Consider the following 11039-nt stretch of genomic DNA (forward strand, 5'->3'; position numbering starts at 1 on the left):
TAATACTGTTGCTGAATCTCTCTCATTTGAACTGAATGGGAAAATGGTTTTGTTCTTCGTTTATTTAGTGACTTGTGCTTCTTCCTTAAAAATTAAAGATAGCAGAACCTGCTCCTGAGAGTGATATTTATTCATGTGACACAGCACTTCGCTCTCTTATGGGTAACCCTGCTGAAGCCAATTGGCTTACTTCAGTTATTTGCCTGTATTTGCATAACAAAGGGATTGCAAAAGCTTGTGTCACAAATCCAGCACGACATTACTGACAAATAAGAATTCTCTGCCACAGGCAAGCCAACCAATTAGGAAATGCAAATCAGTTCCTGAAAGTGCCAGGAGGAAAAAGAGTGACTGACGTTGCACTGACGTCCTGGCCTGCATCCTTGTGCTTCATTTCTTACAGTGAAAATTCAACAGTGCAGGATTTAATACACCAGCACCGATCTGACTGCTCTTGCACGGCTGTGATTTTGACGGACTGCTGAGCACCCACAGCACCGCCTGCCCTCAGCCCCGTTCCCGCCTCCGCGGCGGGCGGGAGTTCTCTCCGCGCATGCGCAGCGCTGCCCGCTGGCGGCTGAGCGGGAGTCGCTGCGCGCCCGCCCGCCGGAGCATGGCGGAGGCGTATTTCCCGGTGGGCCCCGGGTTGGGCCCCGAGGAGAACTTCTTATCGCTGGACGACATCCTCATGTCGCAAGAGAAGCTGCCTGGCCGCGCCGAGAGCAACCTGCCCCGCTTGGCCTTCGCGCTGGGCCAAGGGACCGGCGCCGGCTCGGGGGACTCCATCCCTGAGGTGACGGACGGCGGGAACTACAACTCCCGGCAGGCACCGCGCGGGGCGGTGCAGGGCGGGCGGCTGGGCGGCAGCGCGGGGCATGCTGGGAGCGCGAGGCGCTGCCCGGGGCTGCGAGAAGCGGAGCGCGGCTGTTTCCACCAGCGGTATTGTGAGGGATTACGCGTGAGCAGCGCCATTGTTTTGGGGTCGACGGAAAGACTCGGAGTCTTGCAGTAATACTTAGTGAATAGCGTTTTGTTTATATCTCAGTTATAGAATCCTTAGTGTTGGACGGGACCTTTAAAAGCCATCTCGTTCAGCTCCCCAGCAGGGCACAGGGACACCGCAGCTCCATCAGGCTGCCCAGGGCCTGATCCGGCCTGGCCTTGGCAGTCTGCAGGGACGGGGCAGCCACCACCTCTCTGGGCAACCTGTTCCTCATTGCCCTCACTGTAAAAGACTTCTTCCTTACGTCCAACCTAAATCTACCTCTTTAAGCATGAGGTTGTCCTGAGCACAAAACTGGCCCTTTGTAATACTGGATCTTCACTATTGAAGTTCCCTGTTATCTTCTGTGGTTGGTCCATGTGTTGGTCCACTTCTGGGGACAGGCTTTGCCTCTCTCTCTTTGTGCAGGGCTCAAAGCTGGAGATCCCGATGTGGCTGGCCAAGGGGCTGCACGACAGCAAGAGGAGGCTGATCTCTGTGGAGCTGCCGAAGATCTACAAGGAGGCCTGGAGGACAGTGTTCAGTGCTGATGCCAATGTGGTCGATTTGCATAAAATGGGGCCATACTACTATGGATTTGGCTCCCAGCTCCTGAACTTCGACAACCCAGAGAATCCCGAGATAGCTCAGACTATCCTGCAGGCAAGTATTAGAGCTGAGGTCTGAAGTTTGTGTTTGCATATCTTCTTGTTCCCAGCTGCCCAGCAGACTCCAGGAAGAACAGCTTGTTCCAATTCAGATGACTTCTGAATGGGCTAAGGATTTTTAGATCAAGTGGTATGACCCTTTTGGGGAATGGTGCAGCCTGTTAATGTCAGTGCAAGCCTCAAGTGCACATCCAAGAGTTGGATTTTAGCTTGGAGCTTCCATGCTGTAAATATGATATTTCAGAAAATCCTGTAAAACAGGACTAAAGGGGATGCAACTTTAATCTGTTCCACTGCTGCAAGGCAGAATTGATTTGCCCTATTTTTTGTTTTTTAACCTGTTTTTAAAGCTCTCTTCATATTGTCCTGTGCAGCTGTTCCATTGCTTCACCATCCTATCTTAGGCTTAAACAAAATCTGTTTCACAGCAATACAAGCTCTGTTCTGTTTGTCTCACACAAAGTAAATGCTGAAAACAGATTATTCTCTTCCTTCCTGTAGCAGGCTATTATGTATTTGAACACTGGTTTTCTTCACTCTGGGATCAATGGTCCCAATTCATTTGGTACCTCACTGTGTGTCATGCTTCCTAACCTCTGATTGCTGCTGGTATTTTTCCAGTTCAGCTCCAGCTGCTTGGATCAGCAGCATCTCGAACAGCGCACATCTTCTTGGCTTGTGCCCTTGGAAAGATTCCTTTGTGAGTTTTCCAGGCCATGATGCTGTTTGCTCATCATGTCACAGCTTTTCTATTTTTCTTGATAGTGTGACATTGCCACATTTGGTTTGCAGTGCACAGTGAGGTGGTAAAGCCTGCATATGCAGACCATCATTCTTTGTCCTGCATTTTTGTAGTTAATTATTTCTGCCTTAATGTAGAACCTTGCAGTAGTCCAGCTAAATTACATCCAATGATTTTCAGACCATATTTCTAGTTTCTCAGGATTACTTGTGAATTATTATTCTGTCCCCTGATGCATCCACAGTCATCCCTCCTTCTATTCCTGCATGTTGTTTACTAATCTAATAAATATAATTTCTATTCCGTTAATTCACTTCATTCATGAAATTATCAAATATTACTCCTTTCTTAGAGGGGTCTACTGAAGGCTTGCTTTTATATTGAGGAGGTGACCACGCCTTTCCTCATCTTTTCCTTCTGCTGATGTACATCTTAGCAAGAGAACCACTTCAGCATATGTCACTAGTTGACCAAAATATCAAAGCATGCAAGGTACAACTTGCTGAAAGCAAATGAGAGGAGCTGTGCTGTTTTATTAAAAAAAAGAAAAAACAAACACAAAAAACAACAACAACAAAACAAAACCATAAATAAGGTTTTGACTCCCTCCTTTTTTTTGCTTGGGTTTAAAACCTTTCAGTATATCCTTTGCTTTTTAAAATGTTACGTGTTAGTTGTAGATTTGAGGGGGAGCTAAGTGTTATTTCAGCATGCTGAATCTTCCTCACGATGACGTATCTTATGGTCCATTCACAAGCTGCAGCTTGTCTGTTCCTACAGCAGCTGCTGTGGCACAAGATTCATTCCACTGGTTAAGTGAGATGGAGTAGATGCTAATTGTGTTACACCCTCTGGTCTGCTCAAGCCTGTCGTTAGAGAGCAGCCAAATCTAATTCCATGCATGCTTCCTCTCCACTGTATCAGATATTCACTCTCCAAGCTCAGGCAGGAAGTGGTTTGTCTTCGTACCCAGGATTAATAGGTGCTGTGTACACAGCCCTGCCAGCAGCTGGCAGACCCTGCACCAGCTGTGAGCATCTCCTGTCTTGAAAGGTCTCTAGCATTCAGGCTGAAGCAGCCTCTGCTGTACGTGTCAATAATTTTGCTTATCTTCTTTAGACATTTATTAGCCGCTTCCGTCGTATCATGGACTCCTCTCAGAATGCCTACAATGAAGACACCTCAGGTCTGGTGGCTCGGCTGGATGAGTTAGAGCGAGCCTTATTTCAAGCTGGCCAGAAGGGGCTGAATGACTTCCAGTGCTGGGAAAAGGGACAGGCTTCACAAATCACAGTTTCCAGTCTGGTCCAGAATTATGGGAAAAGAAAATTTACAGAAATGGATGGATAAAGCCTGAAGAACAGGTGGTTGCAACAGAGGACACAGAGAATGATAATCACGGAAAAGAAAGATGAATCAGCTTTGGGAAAGGACAGATTCCCTGTCCATTAGTGGCAGTTCTTCTCTCTGACATCTTCAGATTAGCCTGTGCAAATTTTGAAGGCAGATGGGAAGTGTATTAAAAATAGATCACGTTGCTGGATAGCCTTATGGCTTACTCATACCACTCCTGAAGATGTGTGGTTATAGTGCTTGCTAAGTGGCTGAAAGGATATGAGAGGATTTTCTGAAAGGGTAATTGATATTTATCACTCTTTATCTTCCAAATTGATATTTGCAGTGCCAGATCTGTTTGGAAAAGAAGTGTAATTGTTTGTATTCCATCCTTCCCATACCAGCCTCATGGGAACATCTGTTTCCAGCTTCTCTGTTCTTTTGGAGAGCCCCAGTTATATGAGAAAAGTGCCACAAACCACACTGAACTTTTCCCATTTCTTAAGAGATGCTGTCCATGAGGCAGGGATCCTTTTCCTCGATGATTTTTGTACACATGTTAGTACCTCAGAGAATGCTTCTCCACCTGTGTAGGTCTGAGGAGCTGCCTGGTCTTCTCTTCCCCCTCCAGCCTTTGTGGGATCAGTGCTGTGAGTGATGTTCCCATCTGCTATGAGTGCCTTTTGTGATGGATGCATTTTTGCAGCAGATGTTGAGCTCTTCCACTCATTTTACAGGAGCAACAAAAGTTAGTCTGGACTGAGTCAAAAGCAGGTGCTTTAATGGAAATCATCCTCCATTATCAACCTCTGTCGTCTGTTTTCCTATGAGAAGTCTTCTGCATACTAAGTTCAGTTACTAGTGGAGGGACAGAGCAAACGAACTGAGTTTCCTTCCTTCTGATCCATCTGCAAAATGATTCTAGTAAGTGTCATCACTGCCAGTAGGAGAGATTGAAGCTGGTACTCATTGAACAGCCCAGTGGTTATCATCCTACATGCATGTCCTTCCTGCTCCAGGAGTCACTGGGAGACAACAGCAGTTCTGATGCAAGACCCTCAAGATTTGATGCACCAATTCTTGTAGGAGTTGTCTTTGCGTGTGTATCTGGACACCAGATTCTTCAGACTAAAGACCTGCAGTACAAATAGTGCACAATTGCTCCTCTGAAGCTTTGCCCTGGAGGTTGTGAGAGGGGGCAGGGTGTTGGCCTCAGCACCTGCTGGGGAGACAAACTGGAAATTGTGCCTCACAAAGTACTTTGAGTATGTACAGAGTCAAATGCTGCTGTACAACATAGCCTAGCCATTTTCTTGTAACATTTGTATGTTTTCTATTTCTGGATTTTTATGCTGAATAAAGATTTTTAAGGGGAAGTTACTTGATCTAAAGGGACCATTCTTAGCTGTCCAGCGACAGAGAAATTAGTCCTAGATAGTGCAGATCTCTGCAAAGTCATGGCTGCAGAGGACAATGCAGTCCTGGTCATCCCATTCCTGTTCTCTTTTAGGTGACGTGGTCAGGAACTGCTTTCCTGCAGTCAGCTGTCTAACTTATCCCACATGAGTAGCAGCAGTTTGCTGAAGCCATGGCAGAAACACTTCCAACCTGATAAGAGCTATTGATTTTGTAAGTCCACATTTATTTTTTTTTTTATTATTTTTTTATTATTATTATTATTATTTTTTTTTAAGAAGGGAGGTGATTCCATGTTACCTTTTCAGCAGTGTGACAGCCAACAGGTGGAAGCTGGCTGTTTATGTTCATACCCTGCTGTTCCAAGTGCTAAGGCACAGACTGCAAATCGTGTCAAAACTACATTCAGTGTTCCAGCTGCAAGGGAAGCAAGTTTAACTCCACCTGTGATAAAAACATTTTAGGTTTGGAAGGTTATTTTAAGATGGTTGCTTTGAGAGCTGGTTTATAACCAGAAGTCATTCTCTCCTCAGTTTCTAGATTAGATTTGATGACTCTCCAAACTCATTTTCCTTGTTTGTAAGAACATTTCTCATCGTTACTGCTGGGTGCAAATTCCAAGCAGATGGTGTACACTCACCAGTGTTTTGTGCAGCCAGTTTCAGAGTAGGGAGATTGAAATAATCCTTAATGTCAGATGTCACTTTTAGTAACCCTGAGTGCTTTGTAAAAAAAAAAAAAACAAAACAAACATACACACACAAAACACCACCATAATAGCCTTAAAAAATCCAATCCTGCAATTTTTAATTGCTGTTTTTGTTCATAGATCTGATGTTCTGTGGGTTTTCTTTTTTCATTTCTGGCTGGAATGCTTTATTCTGTTTGGAAGCACTTTGTTGCTACTGCAGACACCCACTGCTGCTGTTAAGCCTTTAGGATAGCTGACAAAAGAATGCTCTGTAATTTTTGTGAACACAGACTGTCCTTTATGATTGCACAGCAGCAAGCTGTGCCAGAGGAATTTGAACTCCTATATTGCCAGAATGGCACAATAGATTACAGAACTGTACAAAAGAGGTACAAAAAAGAACTTTTAAGTGTCACTACTCCCCACGTCCCTCATCTTCACACTACAGGACTACTGACATCTATGAGAAATCTGTATAATATGTCTATGCAATGTTTTCCGTTACAAACAAAAATAACGGAAATTTGGGATGCTGGTTAGTTACTCATTCACATTAAAACCCAAAGGAACATTCTTAAGACATGTTTTCTAAGAACCCCACAGGCTGGCTTGGTACAGTCCTTCCCCAAAGGTGAGAGTTGGTCCTGTTAGGCCCATCTCAAGGCAATATTTGTCTGAGTAGCTCCTGAAAAGCTGCTTCTGCTGGGCAGCCTCCCTGGGTGCTCTATTCCAGCGCCAGGCTGTGGTGTGTGACAAACAGGGAGCTGTGCGTGCACCAATGCAGCAGAAGATAGAGTCACTTCAGCTTCTTAGCAGTGAGCTGTTACAACAGTCAGTGAAACTGAAAAGCTTTCCTCACCTGAGTTTCACGTGAGCTGTTAGCACTCCAGGCTTCTTGTTTTGCTCCATGTACTCTTTCAAGTATGTGAGACAGCTGCGGCTGTTTGAGGCCCAGTTAAACACAAAAGAGCTTTGCAGTCATCCAAACACAAACCCTCAGCTTTCCAAACTACTTCCACAAAAGTTGTGCTCCCTTGATTTTCTTTGCTGTAAATTAGGTCTCATTTTGTCCTCTGGCCTTGGTTTATTTTCGGTCAGCAGAAAAAAAGCTGTTGATTGTTTCTGCTAGCCAGGAAACTATAGGCATAGTCATACAGACCAGAAGCATTCAGGAGAGGTGGCAGTAAGGAATATTTTGAGAACTAATATACATTAAATGCCATGTTCTCCTTGTACCAAGAAACAATAGCACCTAGTTGAGTTAAAGAGCATAAGCATTTCCAGTTTTGATCACTGTAACATGAGGGAAAGCATAGCTATGACAGTAGCAGTGAAGTCCAAGGCTACAGCAGGTGAGGATATGCTCAAATGTGGTAACCAGAGATACAGGGAGGGGGGAGGGGAAAGGAATCCCCAAAAAAAAAAAAAACACAACAACTACTTACCTTTAGAAGACCTCCAGTAGATAGGAATCTCTAGAGAGATATCTTTGCCTCTACTGCCAGTCCTTAAATGAGGTTTGGGAAGGGGTGGAGCCAGGATCCAATCACTCAGGTACATTGCATACACCTGAGCTCCCCTGGGTTGGCCCTGCCTTCCCACCAGGTGCTCAATCACTGCTTCAAGCTGTGATTTGGTATTTCTGCTGCAATCAGTGATCTTCTAGCCATTTTTTTTGGTGACTAGCTGTTAGAAGAACTTCATTCAGAATGTTAATTGACCCAACTGCTGAATAGAGATGTGATGTAATCCAACAGTGGGACAGTGGTGTCTGCTTTCTTTACATAGAGCTGCTTCTGTACCCAGATGTGCTGTTTACAAAAACACATGGTCTGGTAGCACATCATACGGCTCGGGAGATTGTGGTTTTATTTAAGAATCCAGCTCTCTGTTTAGCACTGCCTCTGCCTGGCAGTGGGCAGCTCAGAGCTGTTCTGTACCTCAGTTTCTTTTTCTGCTGATTGAATGATTTTGTACTCTGGATTGGAAGCAACGACATAATTTCGTATAGCAGATATGTTGCCAGGCTTTCACAGCTCTGCTGCATCTACCAGAGCTCAGCTAGTTATTTGGTGAGTGCTTGACAGAGCTAAAACATTCCCCTTTTCAGAAATCATGCTGGCTTCCTCGATCCATCCCATTAAATCCTTGCTGCTAAGCTTCCTCAGGACTGCCAGGTATCTGATTAAATACAGAGAAGCGCTCTTCTTACTCTCCATCCTTCTCCCTCACCCAAACAGGAGATTGGCCCAACAGGAGAGTGGCCAAGCGTGGATAGCTGAGCCAACAGTTCTGCTCCATTTGCCTGGTATTGCCAACTCAGAAGTACTTTTACTAGAGCTGACAGCAGCCTGAGCAGTAAATGCTGAGCTGAATCGTCAGTGGGACTTCACACAAAAACTGATGGAAGGATAACAGCTACTGTGGTTTCATCGTGTCACATTGAATGGGGAATGAAGGGAGACCACACACATTTGAAACTTACTTCTGATGGTTTTGCTTTTAAGTCTGGCTTTGGGAGCTGATCTCGAGTTGATATAACATGCTTTGCTTTGTTTCATGCTGACCGGGCAGAGGGATTCAAATCTGGGCAGACAGATCCTGTTTGTGAAAGAAGCTGAGCAGTTAAAAGTGTCTCTGACTTCAGACCACCTGTGTGCTTGCTGTGTGCTGCATCTCCTGCTGCCATGACTACATGGCCATGGCCTGGGAGGGTCGCTGTGTGCACTGCTGGTCAGCAACCCGGAGAGGGGGAGTTGAGCTGAAGATGTTATTTTTTGTGAGCCCTACCAAAACTGCTTGTTTCAGTTGAGGGTAGTGAGAACTCTATTGATGTTCTTGTGCCTTTGAGACCCAAGTAGATGGCTAAGTGACTTCTTGTTGCACATGCAGGGTGAAAACTCTAGTTGAGTGAGACTCAAGATGGGTTTAAGTTGCACTGCCTTGTTTTGGATTTGAGCATGCAAGAAGAGCAGATGTCATAGTTGGCATAGACACTGAAAATGAAGTATTGCTGATTGCTGCATAAGGACGGGACTGAGAGAAAGCTGCCAAGAATTGCATGCAGAAGAGGTGGACAGGCACTTGGCTGTACCAGCTGAGTTGCATTCAGATGTACTGAGTTGTGCCTGAGCAGGTGCAGGACTGGCCTCGTGCTGGAGCAGTCAGTGCCTGAGGGTCACAATGGAGAGCCAGGGAGAGCAGGTAGCAGAAGAAAGAGCCCTGGCGTTCTGCCTTCTCTTTCACAAAGTGCTTCATGTGTCATCCTCAGTCTGAGGCAGCCTGAGAAGGAGGGTTAGGATGAGCGTGGGCATATTTGAAGGCTGTGGTTCACAGAGATCAAGAAGGAAAAAGACCAGACAGTCAGTTGTGTGTTTTCTACCCGCCCTGTCCTTCCCTGCCAGCCTGAGCCCTGTGCCCAGCACATGCCATTCAGACTCCAAAGCCCATCTGTTGGGACTGGGCTCTGCTGTCCTGGGATCTCTTGCCGTGCTGGAAGGAGCTGGGCTCTGTGGCTGTTTCCATTTCTATAGTATGTCCCCTGAATCTGGGACAACCAGGGATGGGGGAACAAGTGAAGCTGTGTCCACCTTCTCCCTGCAGCTTGTTGCAGGGAGCTCTGTTGGCTGCCAGGGAGCAAGAAAAGCTGCTGTAAAGAAGTTGCCAGGCACAGTAGCCCTGGAAGCACCTGGCCATGGGAGAAGGAGGCATGGGAAGGCAACCAGACTCACAGGAAGCCAGTGGAGGAACTTCAGCAATCCTTCAGGTGTGTTTGGGCAGGAGACAGCAGGTGGGACAGGCAGTACCCAGAGGCAGTTTGAAGGGGACCTCTCATTACTGTTGTATCTGAGTGTAATAGATGGTGTAGCTAGTTTCTGTCAGTGCATTGTGGCACGCTTATTCTGTGACCAAAGTCTGATGTCAAGAGACTTGGAGATGTGTGAGGAGGTAAAAGAGACGAGGAGTCAGGGAGTGAAAAACAGCCTGGAGAGAGCTTGGAAGAAGGCCTGAAGATGAGGAGAAAGAGGAAGACCATGTACTCCTACCTTCCCCAGGCACTCTCCATTGTCTGGTTTTGCTTTGTAGAGGAAATCAATCCTGGGATCCCCTTCCCCAACGCTGAGGGCTGTCAGCTTCCCAGCACAGGTGCCAAGCTTCCTGGGAGCCAGGCTGACCCCACTGCTGCCCCACGGCACTGCAGGAGAGCAGGGTGCTGCAGCAGCCAGACCACTCCGCGGCTGCGTGGAAAATTACAGGGGGTTGCACAGCCCCAAAAAGCTGAGGCATTTGTTCTGGTTTTCGAAACACTTCATTAATGTGATTGACAATACTAGAAGGTTCCTGAGATTAGCATGCTTCTATTTTCGAAGAGTTATTTCTGATGGCAGGCTGCCAAGCAGTGCCACTGGCCTCCGTAATCTTTCTATCTGATTGGCAGGACACACTGTGGTCTTTTGCCTTTTGTTAGCCTCTCTGAACATATGGTTCCAGCTCTTCACAGGGTTCTCCTACAGTCAGAGGAAACATGCTTTATCCAGGTTTTCCTGTCCTATGGCGAGTCAGAAATCCTTTGTGTTGCAAGGTAGAAATAATTTGTCCTTTAGATGCTGGTATGCTGCTGAGCAGGGTTTGGTGAAGGAGATACCTCCTGAGAGTCATGGTAATGCTGTCCCGTCTCTGTTGTGGTGCTGTGATTAAAACAACAGCAGCAAAAGTGGTAAAAGGATGTGTAGGGTGCTCCCTAGGTAAAGCAGGAGAATAACTGTTACAAAAATTGCTTGCAGACATGCACAAACAGGAGGTCTGCCCTGATATAGGCAGGGCTTTCCCTGACTGCAAACCAAGAGGTTGCAGATGCTTAAGATGCAGCATGGCTTTTCTTCTCATGCATTAGAGCAAAATGGGAGTGGGGAGATAACCATCCAGTAGCATAGCCCTCTAGCTGGGGGGGTTGGCAACAATGGAGATGGGAAAAAACAGTGAAGGAGATAGAGAAATAAAAGCACCATCAAAACAACCCTCAGACATTTGTCTTCAAAGCCCACAGCTGGACTGTACACACTCTGGGGAAGGCATTAATACCTGTTTGAATGGCAGAGGCTCCAGGATTGCTCCAGGCTGTCTAGGTTTATTACCATCATTTTACCAAGCACTGCCTGGAGCCTGAGCTGTGGTTTTTGCCATTCAGTTTGGGCTCAGGTGCAC

General features: G+C 46.2%; 1 protein-coding gene across 1 annotated transcript; it reads left to right on the forward strand.

Annotated features, from left to right (window-relative positions):
• Nucleotides 1–524: 524 nt before the first annotated feature.
• GINS3 (GINS complex subunit 3) lies at nt 525–5107 on the forward strand. Its single transcript, XM_085235050.1, has 3 exons — nt 525–793; nt 1412–1645; nt 3512–5107. Exons 1-3 carry the CDS (start codon nt 554–556, stop codon nt 3740–3742), a joined length of 705 nt encoding a protein of 234 aa, XP_085091176.1. The 5' UTR covers nt 525–553; the 3' UTR covers nt 3743–5107.
• The last annotated feature ends 5932 nt before the right edge of the window (nt 5108–11039 follow it).

This window comes from Meleagris gallopavo, chromosome 13 (genome assembly GCF_905368555.1).
Source record: "Meleagris gallopavo chromosome 13, MGAL_WU_HG_1.1, whole genome shotgun sequence".
Classification (NCBI taxonomy): domain Eukaryota; kingdom Metazoa; phylum Chordata; class Aves; order Galliformes; family Phasianidae; genus Meleagris; species Meleagris gallopavo.

Excerpts from the sequence above, each read along its gene's own strand:
- GINS3 (XM_085235050.1), top strand. The coding sequence starts at position 554 with ATGCGCAGCGCTGCCCGCTGGCGGCTGAGCGGGAGTCGCTGCGCGCCC. Across the intron at positions 794-1,411 it reads CGGGGGACTCCATCCCTGAG|GGCTCAAAGCTGGAGATCCC; the intron begins GTGACGGACGGC and ends CTCTTTGTGCAG. Across the intron at positions 1,646-3,511 it reads TAGCTCAGACTATCCTGCAG|ACATTTATTAGCCGCTTCCG; the intron begins GCAAGTATTAGA and ends TATCTTCTTTAG.